The sequence below is a fragment of the Mirounga angustirostris genome, unplaced genomic scaffold (genome assembly GCF_029215605.1).
Source record: "Mirounga angustirostris isolate CCGP_5_RB_7025 unplaced genomic scaffold, mMirAng1.0.hap1 SCAF_11, whole genome shotgun sequence".
NCBI lineage: Eukaryota > Metazoa > Chordata > Mammalia > Carnivora > Phocidae > Mirounga > Mirounga angustirostris.
In genome coordinates this window covers 84854248-84871830 of record NW_026991719.1, presented here as the reverse complement: position 1 = coordinate 84871830, position 17583 = coordinate 84854248, and the positions used below count along the sequence as shown (strand labels likewise).

Sequence of the window (17583 nt, the reverse complement as noted above, 5' to 3'; positions counted from 1 at the left end):
TTTTTTAAATTTGGGAGTAGTGAAGCAACTAAGAAGGATGTACTGCCGTAAGAGACCTGGAAAATCAGGTGGCTAGGCAGCAGGAAGGGACCGAAACGGTGAGGTTAAGAGAGAAGCACTGAAAGGTGTAAGAGGGTCACAAAAAGGCAGGAGGAGGAGAAAGGTCACATACAATTCGATTAGCCAAGGTCATTGCAGGAATTAAAGATGGTGCCACCAGAAGTCACCAGTGCAAGTCACATTTCTCTCATGAGAAGGAGCTGGCAATGATATGCCACACTTTCAGGGCCCCTCACACGTTGACACTATACATATTTGGCAAATAGGGATCTGTGATGCAGCTGACAAAGGTGCAGACTATAGCCAGGTTGGGGACATAGTGGAATTGAGTAGCCCACAGAGGAAGCCAACCTGCAAGCTTGATCTCATCAGCACAGGCCTGTAATCCAGAGTGATCCAGCCCCATTCTGTTTACAACTCCAGCGCCCAAAGAGCTCCTGAGAAAAGAGGTTTCTGGACAGTCCAGCTTCTCCCACAGGTGATTGGAGAACTGGGTTTCACTGACCAGCCACAAGTGTAAATAGACACTACAAGAAGGAAAACACTTTCCCACCCCAAAACAGTGAAATTCTACAGTTGAAGTGAAGCTTGCTATAGCACAAGCTCATTAAAAGTGTAAGTGAATGCTGCTTGTTCTCTGCTTCACAGTAACTCAATATGGTTATAAATATTCTTGTCATTCCATCAGAAAATACCTCCTATTTCTAAATTATCCATTCTCTGTTCACTCCTAAGTCTTATGAATAGCAATTCAAGTATTAAAAAACAACAACAACTGCATTTCTTTAGATTTTCATCTCTATTCTCTGGATTTACATTTCTGTAAGGCTCACAAAGTTATTACTCTAGGTTTAGTCTTTGGCAGAAATGCTTTAATATCTGAACTATCCAAAGCAATTATAATGGAGCAAAAAAAGTCATTCTTTAAAACCCAGGTCTCTGGGCACCTGGGTTGTTCAGTGGGTTAAGCCTCTGACTCTTGGTTTCTGCTCAGGTCATGATCTCAGGATCCTGGGATAGAGCCCCATGTCTGCCTCCCAGCTCAGCGGGGAGTCTGCTTCTCTACCTCTCTCTGTCCCTCCCCCAAGCACATGCTCTCTCTTTCTCTAAAATAAAAATAAAAATAAAACTTTAAAAACTTTTTTTTTAAAAAAACCCAGGTCTCTATTTTAATCATTTTCATTCCATCTGCCAAACAAGTGTGTTCTTAGGGAGTCTGATATGAAGATTCAAACAGGAAAAAAAAAGTGTATGAGCACGTAAAGGGACATACCAGTATCCATGCAATTTATTTTGCCAAGAGGAGACTCATAGGACTAAACTCTAATACAATCACATGGGAAGTTCCCTGGGTGACAAAAGAAAACCTATTTAGCCTCTTTATAGATAAGCCTTGGCTTTCTCCTCAACCAGGAGAGGAAAACCTGCTACACCTACCTGCTGTGAAAACAAAGCTCTGAGAAAAGTTTATAAATCCCTAAAAGAGGATAAGATGTTGTTATCAACAGTAATTATATTACTTTAGAAAAAAATATTGTGTACAGTAAAATTACAGACTCTAGTGGCTATATACATTACAATTTTTTATTGGGGGGTAGGATATATAGCTATGGTTAGAATTGCCAGTTCTGGATTTTTATCCCAAATTAGAAATCTGTTTAGGTAAAATGGCTAATTAGCACAGCAGAAAATATGCAAGCTCCAGATATCTTGATGATATTCATTACAACTTAAGTCCTCTGCCTCAGATGTATATCTGGTACTAGTTTATTATGTGTTTGTGATTCATAAATTCATTTGTTAAACCATCTGTTGTAACTATTTTTACAGCCAGCTCTCCGATTTGTGATCAACAGGGCAATTGTTGGGGGCAATTCATCAAATCACCACTAGAGGGGGAGCTGTCCAAGTTTTTTGTGTAGCACTCACCTTTCCCCACCTAACCTCTAAACCAAAAAATTGCAATCTGCCAACCACTGGTTGCTGGGGAGGGATCACAGCACAACTGGGGATGCACCACTGTGGGTGACAGAGGGAGCCAAAAGTTGAGCATGCAGCTGAGTTCTTGCTCAAACTGGGTAATCAGGTTACACACACAGCAGGTGGATGACCCAGCACAGAAAGGTGCAACAGCAGCTACTGGCGTTCATTGAGCCCTTGGTACAGAATAGCTGGGTGCTGTGATAGGTGCTTTGCATGTATTTTTTCTCATTTCATTACCTGTTAACTCTGGGAGGTAGGGACTCTTATCATTCCCCTTTTCTGAGAAGAAGAAAAAAAAAAAAAAACCTCAGAGTTAAATGACTTGCTCAAGGTCACACAAGTTGTGGTGGTAGAGTGTGGATCCCAACACAGGTGAGTTGGACTCCAGAACTTATGTTCTTAATCACTGTGTGTTCTATATATTGCCTCCTATACTCCTCATCCCAGCTCATGAGCCATTAAAATATTAAAGTTTGCTTGATGCTATCCAAATTGTCATATGTATTCCAAAGAGCACAGGTCTGTCCAGTAGAGCAGACCTTTCCAGCTGAATGATAACCTATCTCCAAATAATAACCATTGTGGGAATAATAGCCATCAAATAATGTTTGCCAATTATTTATCTATGAATTACACACAGTATTTACAGAGTAATGAATTCTTAATAATCTGTGTACTTATTTAACCTCTGAAGATCAGATCTAAAACTTGGATCAATTTTATCTGACTCATATTGATTTAAAATTAAATATCTAGGGATGATCACCCAATTCCTAAAATCATAATCTAGGAATGGAGTTGTGTGTTTATCTTAACTTTTGTATTTATGTATTATAATTATTGAACACGATGTTATTCTCCTTATTCTTAATATTTTAATGTGGCAGTTAAATGCTTTCTATTTCTTTCTCAGCTCTCCCCCAAACACATACCTAAGGACAAGTTTCTTTGCATTTATACCCATCATGGTGAACACTATCTGCCTCAAGTGGGCAGCCCCGGGCACAAGAAGTCAAACCCTCCAAGAAGTAAATGGCCTGTGCCCTTACTGCTGGACCCATGCCTCCTTGCTCCCAGCCTAGAAATATGGACAGAGCTGTTTCATTGTTTTTTAGATAAAGTTCTGTCAGTAGAAAAAAATTTTATTTTAAAAATTTCATCTGAGCATCAGTATCCATCAATAGAGAAAATATCCCCCACCCCAGCTCTATAAATACAATGAGTGATTATCGCTCCAGGTTTTAAAAAGCATTTCTATGCTTTTTATGAATTGGATTATACGCTTTCTTTTCACACTTTTACCCCCTACCATTCGTCAATGGGAAAGTTCTGCCTAAATGAAGTCTTTCATCTCATTTCAACCTACTTATTATGCTTAATAATGGGCTGGCAACCATCTTCATTTCCCTTTCATTACAGGATCTGTGCTACGCTTTGTCAAGATCATTCCTTAGATCTTTACCCGAGAAATGAGCCTCAGTTACGTTCTGGAGGTAGGAAGCCACATGAAATATTACAACCAACTCCTCAACTCCTGATTACCTGAGGACTGATGAGAGCTTCCTTGGGAATTAGTCACTAGCCAGGAGCCCTTCTCAGATGCACTGATGTTAATTTGAAGGCTGCAGCAGCAAATGAGCCTCTGGGAGACAGGATATCAGCACTGCCCGCCAACCCCGGGAGCAGGCTCTCTTCTGCCCCCTCAAATCCAGGATGCTTGGCAGTGAATTTATCTTCCATGCTACATCTGCTCCGCCTCCCATGTCTTCAGTCATCCAAATCAAAATCTTTGGAAATCATCCCTGAATCTTGCTTTTTCCTTCCCACTGACCTCCCCCTGCTCCTCCCAAAAAGACATTAATGCTTGTCATTTCTGAAAAGTGACTTAAATTCTCCTCCTCTCCATCCTCACAGATATGAAAGTCCAGATCCTTCTCGTATCTTGTTTGGACTATTGCAATTCCCTTCTAAATGATTTTCCAACTTTCCCATTCCAACCTGTTCTTTAGAATGCTACTAAGTGATCTTTCTGAAGTATATGACCATGTCCTTCCACTGCTCAAAACCTGCAGCGGCTCACGGGATGCACATCCATCCTAAGCCTAGCTCCGTTGGCTCACCCTAGACTGCCTGTCATTTCTGCCCCTCCCCACAGTTCTGCACACATCCTACACTTCAGTTGACACTCACCTTTCCTGAACATGCCACTCACTTTTCTCTGCCTTTGCTCTTCAGATTTCTTCCTCTAGAATACCCTTTGCCTCTGTGCCTATCTATTGAGAGCCTACTAATCCTCCAAGATCCAGCTTCAAACGCCACTTCTATGAAACTGTACTGCATTGCCCCATGTGAATTCTTTCCCCTGTGGTGCTCTCATCACGTTTGTCTACACAACTCCCCAGTTAGATGGGCATCTCATTTACTTTGTATTCCTAGGACAAGGTCTGATGCATTGTACATAGTAAGTATTCATTAAATCTTTGTGGGATGAAATCATGTGGGTTTTTTTCCCCCAAATTTACTAATAATCAAAAGTTGTTTGAATTTATCAAAGACCTTAAGATTCCTCCTGCTGGGGGCCCCTGGGTGGCTCGGTTGGTTAAGCACCTGCCTTCAGCTCAGGTCATGATCCCAGGGTCCTGGCATCGAGCCCTGCACCAGGCTTCCTGCTCAGTGGAGAGTCTGCTTCTCCCTCGCCCTCTGCCCCTCCCCCCAGCTTGTGCACACACACACTCTCTCTCTCTCTCTTCTCTCCTCTCTCTGTCTCTCTCTCAAATAAATAAAATCTTTTAAAAAAAAATTCCTCCTGCTGCTACTCACCACAGAAAGCAGTGATGTACCCAAACTCTGATAGGAATATCAGGAGATAGACCCCAAAGTACAAAATGTGTTCACAAGAATAAATGACTGCTACCTTTCCATTAGCCAGCATCACTAGAAACAGGAATAACAAAATAAACTCTATGCCACATCCCTGCTCCAGAACTCATAATCCCCTGGTAAGTCAGCTAAAATCACCAACTCTACCACCCAAGCTCTTCCAAATTAGGCCCTACCCTATCAAAATGTCTTGCTCTTGACAGGCTGACCTCCTCCCTCCCAGTCCTACCCTAGCCCTCCTTGTCAGGGAACAGTTATGCGGTGAGCCCTCACTCAGCTCTTTTTGTCTGCATGCTCATACCATTTCTCCCACCTTCCACACCTCCCCAACCAAATTTTAGTCATGCCCTGAGCTTAGCTTACCTAGGCATCAAGGTGGGAGTGGCATCCTAGTTTTCCTGCCATATTGACTGGCACATAAGCAAGGTCAGAGAGTCCTCATGTTCTTTTTTTTTTTTTTCCTTTTTCATTTCATCACTCTTCAAGCACCTCCTGGACCAGACACTTAGTAGGTCTTACTGAATGTAGTTTTATATATTCTCATTCCATGAGACCTCACACAATGAAGTGTGAATGGGGTGAGCTGCTTTGGTTAATTAATTTTCACATTAGCTGGATTGTTGAAAATCTTTTCTAAAACATCCAAACCCACTTTTCTATTTTAGTAAGTAAAGAATCATGATGAGACTGAAATCTTTCTGGATTGACTGAGGATTTGTCAGGCCCTCAGGGTTATCACCCTAGACCCCAATGCCAAGGCAGTGTAAGAAAAGGGTATAACAGCGTGAAAAGAGCATAGAGATCAGAAACCCTGGGTTCTCATTCCACCTCTGTCTTTAAAAAGATACATGACATCTGAGAAAGTCAGTTTCTACTCTGAGAAGAAAGGGAGGCATTACACTAGACAAGCTCTAACCCAGCACCAGTAAAACAGATTATCTGATGGTTGGTGAAGTCTTTGGTCAAGAAGACAATCAGCATATGTGCTAAATTGGAAAATCTCCCCCTGGCAATCTTCTTTTTGATTTTTTTTTCTTAATTTCAAAATTACAGAGAACTAAAAAGAATAATATTACAAATTCCCATGATTTTACCATCCAAATTTAATAATGTTAACTTTTTTTCCTATTTGCTTTTAGTAGCTTTGTTTTATTAAAGAAATAAAGCATTGCAGATATAGCTAATGTCCCCTTTAATCACCATACCCAGTCCCATCCTTACCTCAAACCCCTGTCTGGATAGAACCACTATTCCTTCCAACTTTTAGATTCTTGCACACATAAATGGGTACCCTGAAGAAAAGTTACTGTGGTGACCAAAAGTTTGTCTTACAATGAGGAGTACAGGTGGGAAGAAAAGCCAGTGAATTGAGGGCTCTTGCTGGGTTGCAGTCAACTGAGGTCTGCTAGAGTGTGTGTAGAGGTGTGCACATACCCCATAGAAGCACACACTCCCCCTCTCCCGCACGGAGCCTTAGCACAGGCAAACCGCAGAGTCTACAGGCATTTTCTGCCCAAAGTTAGTTGTTTCCATGCCATGTGCTGCCACACAGATTTCACGATGAGACCTCTGATACTGTCGAAGTTCTGCTCTGTTATGGGGAGGGCTCTGATTCATGGCAGAGACACAACTGCTGCTCATCAAACAGCGAGGTTCTAAAAGTTACAAGCAGGGCCCACATCTTCAATTCTACACTTGGCTGCCCCTATTGCAAATCAAATTCTGTGTCAACTAGGATACACAGGCTCCAAAGTAAGTGCCCATTAGGGCTTACTCATCTTCTTTAGATAACTTATTTCCTTCTCCATTTGCAAGCTTAGCACATCATTGGGCTACCATAAACCCCTCCTCATGCTGAGCTAACTAAATAATGGAAACCCTCTGCTGGCTCTGTCAGGGGGCTGTAAGGATTAAATACTTCAGTGCAGTTCAAGTGCTTAGAACAGTGCCTGGCACACAGATAATACTCAGCAAGTATTTTCTATAACTACTTTGACTACTGCCACTATTCCTATTAACTATATATCTAGTTTATTAATTCTTCTAACGTACTTCCCAAGTGTTTACATATGACAATGCACATTATTATATCTTTTATATCATCTTTATATTAAAGTTAGGTCATTAAGTTGTTTTATTTTTCAAATTTGGGGCAGAGGTAAGTCGTATTACCGATAAATTTCATTTCAGGACAGTGAAGGGCCATTATGAAATATTTTAACATGATACATATTTTTATATTAATTACATATGATAGAGTAATATGTGCATACATATATAGGTGTATGCTATATTATAAAAACTAATGTTACTATATTATTAAGGATTGCATATATTTATATTTTATAAATTACATATATACAGACTGCATATAATACTTGTAGTTTATAAATTTACATATATTTATATAACATATTTACCTTATATTTATGTAATCATAATGTAATTTATAGAATAAAATAAATTGTTATAAGTAAGTGTATTTATAAGTTGACAATAATTGTTTGAATCATATGAAATTGCTGTTTTTATAAACCAAAAAGGTTAAATATTGAAAACTGAATGATTCATCTTAATTATCTTATATAAAATATCACACATTTAAATAAACATTTATCAGATAAAGCTGTTAACTATCCTAAAAAGGAAGAGTAGAGCTAAATAGAGTTGAGACTTCCGTGTTAGTTGGTAAATATTTTTATTATTTGTCAACACAAATTGGTCTCTGCTAGGGCCCTTCTGATAATTCATAAAACCAGCAGAGCTTCTTCTAGCTTCCAGGCCTTTGCAATGGCCGTGCCCTATGCCTAGTACACTGTTCCCTCAGATATCCACTTAGCTCACTGGCTGCCAACACCCTTCGCGTATCGGTTCAAGTAAGTTGGGGGTGGGGGCAATTACTGGTTCCAGGACTGGACCGACAAAGGGATGGGTGGCTTGATAACCTCCGCCCATTCACATCGTCTCCAGAAGCATCTCCCAGACCCTGAACACTTCCCTTCCTTACCCCATACCCCAAGCGCATCTGATCCCCATCCACTCGCAACGTGTACATGGTCCGCACCGTGAACGCCAGCCTCATCCAGATCGGTGTCGAGGAAGGGCGATAAAGGAAGGGGAAGCAGTTTCTCCCCTCCGCTGCCCCAAGCGGCAGCTCCACCCGGTCCCTCCCCATCCCGGCTCCTCTTCTCCTGGACTGGGGGCGACGGCAGCCCTGGAGCACCGGGAATGTGGGTCGGCTCACGCGCGGCCTCGAGGAGGAAATGTCCACAACACAGGCGCAGTGGAGCGCCTCTCCTCAGCGACCGCTAGAAGGTAGCGTGTTCTGGGGAGAGCGTGCAGAGGAGTGCAGTAGGCTCAGGGGCCGCGGCCCGGGCCGGAAGCCAGTGCCTGGGTTGGGGCCGGGGTGGGGGGGCAGGGGAGGGCGCGGGGGATGCTGCGCAGTTTAAGTACCTGTAGCACAGAGGAGCCCAAGACGTTGCTCAAGGGGGCGCCATCCACTGCGGAGCTGTTCCCAGCTCTCCCCGCCAGGGAAATGGCCCGGCTCTGAGCACTTCCTGGGTACAGTCTGCATCCGCGTAGTGTTAGCGCCATAGTCATAGTTTCACTACCCCGGATGCTGGCCTCGCCTTCTCCCCTCTCGGAAGTGGGTATGGTTATAGGACATTCCGTAATGTTACTATGTGCAGTTAGGTTAACGTTAAAGAACTAATTATATGTCACTGTGCCTGGGTATTGACTTTCCCTGTGGTAAAAGGCGCATAATCATAGCATATCCGTAATAATATTGTCTGTAGTTAAATTAATATTATAATGTTATAATATTAGTTACCCAGGAAGCACCTCCAGGAAGACTTGTGTTATGCTTTACCTTTTGTTCAGTGAGGATAATTACTGTGCATCCATTATTATTTGTGCTTACATTATTATTAATTATATTATGTAATTACTTCAATAGTATCATTATAATTAAGGTCATAATTAAGTTATTATGCCATTAATCATTATTATAATGAATACCACAATTGTATTAACTAGTATGTATACCATAGTTGTATTATTTATTACAAATGTTCTAGGAAGTATAACAGTTTAATAATTTACTAATAAAAATAATTAATACTAAATTAATTCTATACTGCTAAGAAACCCTGATGTTAACCTTTTCATCTCATCGGAATCAGGATAACTGAGGTAAAGCATTAATGCCGTTAATTATATTATTATGATTTTTTAAAAAAGAACTACAGGAACTACCATTCCTGGTAATGGCTGGTGTGGTAATTCTCCCCTCTTGGAAATGGCATAATGATAACACATGATTTATGGTGTTGTTGTTATTATCATTATTATTACTAATATTATTTTAGCATCTACCCTAATAATGGATATCAATATAAGAATAATGATGTTATCTGATGCCGCCTCTGAAATGGAGATGATTTTGGAATACTGATAATTTACCTTACATTGATATTATAATCTAATTATTACCACTCCTGAGAATCTTGGCATGCACCTGTAAAATGGACATAATTATGAGTCATCAATGATATTGTTATTTGCCTTTATGTTAGTACTGTAGTTGCAATTAATGCTATTAGGAATGACGGTTTCTTGTAAACTAGGGAGAAATTCACACCTCACGAGGTTTTTTTATCAGATTTAAATGAGTTAAAACTTGGCACACAGTGGTAATGATGATAATATTAATAATAGGAGAGTTTCTTAACTCCTTACTGTGTATCAGGTGCTGCTTAAATGTTTTACATGCATTGACTCAATCTCCACAACCATATGAGCAGGATAGGTATTAAAGATATCCCCAGTTTACATATGAGCATACTGAGATTCAGAGGTTAAATGTCTTGCCTGATGTTCCACAGCCAGTTGATACCAGGTTCCATTCTCTTAACCACTGCTTGGATATTCGTGGGAATAATTATCACATATAACTAATATTTTTATCCAAGTTACTATCTTATTATTATGATGCATCAGAAAAGAATGAGGATTTCCTTCTTTTTCATCATAAAATGGTCATAGGCACAGGCAAAGTAGCTGGTATTAGAGGTGCTGATGTTTGGGATCTAGGCAGGCGTGGGGTGACCAGAGTAGGAGCAGGGGGTTGAATCTATGCTTCCTGATGTTGTCAGGAGACACATTTGAAGTAACTCAGGTCAAAAGCATCTGGTAGAGTGTTGGCACACAATAAATGTTTCTCAGAAGTTGGTTAATCCTTCGTTATGCTGCTTAGCTTTCTAGCAGCCCAGGTAAAAAGAATAAGCAAATTTTAGAAAGGAAAAATGCAAAAAAAGATACTATTCTCGATGCTCAGTTATTGAGTGCTCTTTTTCCTCTCTCCATCTGTGACACCACCCTCTCCTCCTTCCCTGAATTCCCTGGTCAAAGGAAGATACCTCATGTCAACAGCCTGTTGTTTATAGCTGTTTATACAGGTAGTATTTGACATCACACAGTGGTGCAAGCCTTTCAGCCTGCATGTGTCCAATACATGCTTGGATAAGATCCATCTCAATCGATATGGCCTGGAAGACTAGAGGAAATGGAGTGAGGAAGGTAAAGGAAAGAAAGATGATGATGTCTGGGTGAAAGAGGCATTGAGAGAAGGAACAAAGGAGATTTGTTGATGGGATAGAGGTTTGTCAGCCCCTCATAATAAAGAATGGGAGGCATGGGTTCCCTCTAGAAGTGGTGGGAGGTTGAAGGTGAGACTTAAAGATAGGATCAGGTGGAAGTATGTTTAATAAGCAGTTAGATCCCCAAGTACACCACCCCAACACCAGTCTGCACACTAGTAGAAGGCTAGATGAAAGATCTCTAGAGGGTAAAACAGAGAGGGGATGGTTTACCTGGGCATGCCTACACAGGCCAGGCCACAGTTCCTTATTAATGATTATTTATCTACCAATGAACTTGGGCATTTTGCAGAACCTTTGAGAATAACACAGCCCAGACTGCCACAGTTAGGGCCTTTGGAACAAGGAGCCCCAGACACCACCAAACCATGGAGCCCAGCAATCCATTCCCTTCCCCTCCTGCAAGGCCCATGGAAAACCAAAGTTAAATGCCACACACCCCATTTTCCTGCTGGGCTTTGCTTTGCTCCTGGCTCTGTCCCAAACTGTTAGCCACCATACCTCTAAGTAATTCAGTGTGACTCAGACATGAGTGAGCCTGGACAGCAGTATGTCCCTGCCATATAGGTCTCACCATGCAATTCCAGAAGGGTAAGTAATGCCTCCATTTAAGGAGGCTGGGAGGGGGGAGGGATCATTTCATACTCTTTTTAGGAGACTTAGGGATGGGGGACTCTGAAGTCCCAGAACTCAAAGAATCCTCCCATTTCTCCCTCCTTCCATTCTCACCTCCAGTCATTGTAGCTCAATTTCTGGGGCCCATCAACTTCACTAGATCATAAATTGTTAAGAGATAACAACTGCCAAGGTATGCCTGTGATCTTCTCCCCATACCCATCTCCGGAACCAAAACAAGTTCCTGGACCCTGCTTTGCCTGAAGGTGTGGGGTGGCTCTCTGGGGCCTGATGTTCCTGGTGAAATACTAAGTCCCTGTCACCCCACCCCCTAAACACCCTTGTAGCAGACAGAAATCCTACAATGACCCACCAAGGATGCCCTGTCCTCATCCCTAGATCTTGTGAATATGATGAAATACCGCTTCTGTGACAATGCTGTTATATGGCACAGTTGACCATAAAATAGGGAGATTATTCAGTTGGATCTGACCTAATCACATGAGTGCTGGAAAGCAGAGAGCTTTCTCTAGGTGCAGAAGAAAGGGAAGTCAGAGAAAGTTGAAGTGTGAGAAGCACACAATGCAGGATTGCTGGCTTTGAAGATGGAGGGGGGCACTTAAAAAGGAATGCAAGAACCTCGAGGCACAGAGATAGGCTCCTGGCCAACAGCCAGCAAGGCAGCGGGCACTTCAGCCCTCCAGCCAACAAGAGCTGGATCTTTCCAACACCCTGAATGAGCCTGGAAGGATTCTTCCCTGGAGCCTCCATCCAAGAGGCCAGCTAGGCTGACACCTGACTTTGGCCTTGGGAGACCTTCAGCAGAAAACTCAGGTGAGCCCACCTGGACTTCTGACCTCCCAAATGGTGAGCTAATAAATGGGTATTGATTTAAGCTGCTGAATTTGTGGCAATCTAATATAACTAATAGAAAACTAATATAACTTCTTAATCCCCACCCTTTCCTTTTCCTTTCACAGATTATCAGGACCCTAAGGAGGCCTTGCACGTTAGTTCCTCTCCTTGTTCATCCAGGAGGATGACTGGTTTTGTCCATAAGGTAATGTACCCAACCTCTTGCCCTTCCTGCCTTTGCCCTGCTCAAACTCTTTGACCTCAAGCCTTCCCCACATGCATTTTGTCCGCCAAGTTTCCCCCAACTGTTCTCCCAGGACTGCCAAACGCAGCTGATTCCCGCTTTGCCCCCAGATCATCCTGGCCTTCTGATGCTGATGGTTGGCAGACCACAGGGTGTCCTTGTCAAGGGGTGCACTGTGCTGACCCTCTCCAGTGTCTTTGAGGGTTGGGACTCTGCAGTTCTCAAAAATGCCATATGACATGCTTTTGTTTGAGCTTAGCTGAGGTAGGGTCTCCTGGAAAGGGTGTGACAATTCTATAAATGTGCCCTCCCCAGGTGTTTCTGCAGCCTCAGGGACTGCTCCCTGTGACTTCCAGCCGTCCCGGGTCCATCCACCTCTTTTCTAGTCCCTTTTCTCTTTCTAGTCTCTTCCTAGGATAGAGGAGAAGGACAGAAAGTGTAAGGGGAAGTACAGTGCCCCTTCTACCTCCTGGTACTGCCTTGCCTCTTTTGCCCAACCTCCTGCTCCAAAGCCAGTGATGCATGGTGCCTGTGGGGGATGTTCGCATGAACCACCCCATCAACTAAACAATGCCACATGCTTCAGCTGCCTACCCTCGAGGCCTGGGAAATGTGACCAGACTCTAATGGATCCCAGCTGTCAGCTTCACACCTGACTACAGACTGCCCGTGACTTGTTCCGTTTCCGAAGATGATCCTCTTCCCTAAGATCCTCAACCTTCTCAAGACCATCAACTCCTGGCTGTTCTGAAGTACTGTTGAGATTCTGTTTATTGATCTGGTCACCTAATCACAGCTGTGTTCACTTTCGACAGTTCCTTAAGTGTACATTTGAAATATGCACTTTTCCATACATGTTATTGCTACATCTGAGATTTTTATTTTACCCTACAAGCTATTAAGTTATCCTGTTTCATGGATGCTGGTAGAAGAATAAGACGTCTTGGTTGGAAACAAGGGATAGTATTACTTTCAGGACAGCAAGCAGCAAGAACACAATTTGCGTAGGTTCTCCTTGTCTCTCAAGTCTGACAGGAACCACATGGAGCAGGCCAGGTTTGACTAGAGTCAAACACTGAGCTTGAAGAACCTACCAATTTGTAGCAAACACTAAACAAGCCCAATCTTTGTCCTGAGAGAGACATTACCTCATCCCTCAAAGGCTGCATGCTGCAAACACAACCCTGAGAAATGGCCCAGGTAAAGAACAGACAGGGCCTTGCATTCTTGGCATAACCAGTAAGATACATAGGAGTACAGATTCTCCCCCAATAGTTAAACTCAATAAAATTTACCAGAAATATTCCGTCTGACAACACCTCCCACCATTGACCAAACTTCCTCCTCCTTCTCTCAACTCCTCATTCTTCCTTCTCTCTTTCATCCACTACCCACACTCTTGGTGCTATTACTTTTCCAAAATGCTATATTTCCACCCCATCCAAGCTTGAACTCTAAACTAGAGAAGGAGCTGGATCCAGAGAGATCTGGGATGTTGTCACATTGTGAATCCTCTAGAAAACTTTCCTGGAGCATGAATCACCTGCGGTGGTGGTGGCCATGGAGAGGGCTCCCCTGTTCCCCATAGTGCTAGCCTACACCCTTTGGAGTCTCTATGTTCAAGGCAGACATAAGCAGGTAGGCAGGCCGGGTGAGTTGGGGTAGAGATCAGAGGGAATGTGGTCACATTCACACATAGGTACACACAGAGGTTTTGACTGTTTTAATTAGCACTGAGCATAGGAGGCATTCAGCCTAAACAGGAACAAATGGGGATATCCAAATCAACGTCCCCTGATATGTTCCCTAACATATAATGGAGGCTAATCACCTTCGATCACCTTCTTTGACAGACCTCCCAAAAACCAGAGCAGTGAAAAAGACTACCCTTCAAAATACAAACCTAGGTTTATCCTCTATGCTGCAGGGTTATAGGGGGTGAGGACAAAGGGAGGATGGGGAACAAGCTAGCCTGTGGGAGCCCTGTTGTCTCTACCACACAGCATGAGCCCCACCTTCTTCCTGACTTTTGCAGTCCTGTTCATTCCTTCTATCCCTGTATACGACCATTTGTACTGACGTGTGTTTGCTGCATTCATATCCACAGACCTCATACTGCATGTCAGATGTGGGTGATTCCAAAGGACCTCCCTCTAGGGACCCTCTCCCGCCACAGACCCCAGAGGTTTCTGTCACAGCTGTAGGGATACCTGCTGGGAGTGTGGTCTGCCTCTAAGGATACTACAGCTCCCATGGTCAGATGGGGCCATTCTGTTTGAATTCTGAGGTCAAGAGGGTGAATTCCCAGGATATTTAAACATCCTTTTTTCAGCAGAGGTGGGACTTGAGAGAGAGTCTTAGACCCCTCTGGCATCTGAACTTTTTTTTTTAAATCCTCCTGTCTCTTTATTTAAAATTTTTATATAAATTCAAGTTAGTTAACGTATGGTGTATTATTCGTTTCAAGGGTAGAATTTAGTGATTTATCAGTTGATATAACACCCAGTGCTCATTACATCAAGTGCCTGCCTTAATGCCCATCACCCATTTACCCCATCCCTCCTACTCACCTCCCCTCCAGTGACCCTTACTTTGTTTCCTAGAGTTCAGTGTCTCTTATGGTTTGCCTCCCTATTTTTCTTACTTTTCCTTCCCTTTCCGTGTTCATCTGTTCTCTTGAATTCCACATAAGAGTGAAATCATCTGGTATTTGTCTTTCTCTGACTGACTTATTTCACTTAGCATGATATCATCTAGTTCCATCCATGTCCTTGCAAATGGCAAGATTTCATCCTTTTGATGGCTGACTAATATTCCATTGTGTGTATGTGTATACACACAAACACATACACACACACACACACACACACCACCTCTTCTTTGTCCATCTTTATGTCATCTGTCTATATCCGTCTTTATCCATCTTTACTTCTATATCCATCTTTATGTCTATATCCATCTTTATCCATCTTTATGTCATCTGTCAGTGGACATCTGGGCTCTTTCCATAGTTTGGCTATTGTGGACATTGCTGCTATAAACATTGGGGTACATGTGCTCATTTGAACCACTATTTTTGTGCTGGGTCATAGGCTAGTTCTGTTTTAAACTTCTTGAGGAACCTCCATACTATTGTCCAGAGTAGCTGCACCAGTTTGCATTCCCACCAACAGTGTAAGAGGGGTCTCTTTTTTTCCACATCCTCGCCAACATGTTGTTTCCTGACTTACTCATTTTAGCCATTCTGCCAGGTGTGAGGTGGTATCTCATGGTTTTGATTTGGATTTCCCTGATGCCAAGGGATGTTGAGTATTTCTTCATGTGTCTGTTGGCCATTTGTATGCCTTCTTTGGAGAAATGTCTGTTCATGTCTTCTCCCTATTTCTTGACTGGATTTTTTTTATTTTTGGGTGTTGAGCTTGATAAATTCTTTATAGATTTTGGATATTAGCCCTTTATCTGCTATGTCATTTGCAAATATCTTCTCCCATTTTGTAGGTTGCCTTTTAGTTTTATTGATTGTTCCGTTGCTGTGCAAAAGCTTTTTATCCTGATGAAGTCCCAGTAGTTCATTAAATCCTCCTGTCTCTTTTATCTCAGTCCTGCTGGCTTGATAATTCCCCCCCAAAATATGAGCTTAACATCACCCTTGCCTGTTGCCTTATGAAACGGGGAGGGGGGGTGCAGGCTCAGGCCCCAGGCACATGCTTAATGATGTGTGACCTCTGACCAGTGTCTGGACTTCTCCAAACCCCATTCCAAAAAACAAACAAACAAACAAAAACAAAAGACCTGGTCTTCATTCAAACCCTCACAAAGACCAGGGCTTCTCAGACCTATTCTTTGGCACTATTCTTTGCCTAATTCCAACAAATTCTCAAAAAGAATGAGATACTAGAAGAGTCTAGAAAAAAAATCTTTATAGGCAGTATAGCATGGGATGAAGGATTTGGGCCTTGGAACTAGGTCCAGTTACCACTCCTGCAACTCCCTCCTGTGTTTCCTTGGGGGAGTCATTTCAATGTCTCTGTGCTTCAGTTTCCATATCAGCAAAACAGAGGTAATATCTGGGCCTACTTCATAAGGTTAGTGTGAGAATTTGATGATAAATACATGTCAGGCATTTAGAACACACAGTATCTTAACACCTAGTAAGCACTCAGTAAGTATTAGTTATTGTTAATAATAGAGGTAGTAAATACAATTTCATTTATAACTTTAGCAGTGATAATTCTTATCTGTAATATAATTTATGATATTGGAAATAATATTTAATATTAGGAATAACTTATATTATTAGAAATAATGTTTAATATCGGTAGTATTAATTCAGTTCACACTGGCAACCATAATTTAACTCATTATCCTGATAATCTTCCCTTCAGATGTTAAAAATACTTTAATATACTTGCTTGTAATTTTTTGCTATTATCATATTTGCACACTGCTTTGCAGATAACAAATACAAAAGATTAAAAAAAATCTCCCCTTTTATATATTTCTTTGGTTGGGGTCATTACTAGCAAGATGCATGGAAACTTTCTGTAACAGGGCAGAAGCTACATGTGGCTACATATTTTTTGTCCTTTATGACATTGACTTCAATATTATGAGATGGCTGGGAGACGGGACCTAAAGTGGACACCTCATTGGTATCTGCTGACTTTAAAAGCTGCAACATATAAAACCTATTGCTCTTCCTGACCATGCCCAAGGACCAGCTCAATTTATAGGAGGAATAAGCAGAAGCCCCGCCCCAACTGCCATCCACCAGGTCTTGTTCAGTTTGAGAGGCACTGAAAGGCTTCCCAACCAAAGGGATTTACCTGGGTTTACCTCCTTTGTGTCACCGTTTAGAGACTCTGGGAATCATGCAGTTTTCCTGAATTAGGAGGTCTTGCTCCCTAGGACGAATGCAAACCTCCTAGCAGAGATGTTATTATATGTGAGCATATATTCCTTTATCTGATCAACCCATTACTCCCTGAAGGGAAGGATCTTTTGTTACATCCTTGCCACATGTCAGATATCATGCCAGGTGACTATGGTGGTTAATTTTACGTGTCAAGTTGACTGGGCCACGGAGTGCCCAAACATTTGGTCAAACATTATTCTGTGTCGGTCTCTGAAGGGGTTTCTGGATGAGATTAACATTTGAATTAGTAGACTGAGCAAAACAAATTGTCCTCTTTTATGTGGGTGGGCCTCATCCAATCAGCTGAAGGCCCAAATAAAACAAAAATACTTTCCCCTGAGTAAGAGAGAATTTCCTCCTGCCTGACTGCT

General features: G+C 42.1%; 1 protein-coding gene across 1 annotated transcript in view; it reads right to left on the bottom strand.

The window, feature by feature from the left end:
* IL1RAPL2 (interleukin 1 receptor accessory protein like 2) overlaps positions 1–466 on the bottom strand; it is a 639368-nt gene extending 638902 nt beyond the window's left edge. The window contains exon 1 of the mRNA XM_064573611.1: positions 412–466. Within this exon, the coding sequence (XP_064429681.1) occupies positions 412–466 (55 nt within the window). The remainder of the gene's footprint in view (positions 1–411) is intronic.
* Positions 467–17583: the final 17117 nt, after the last annotated feature.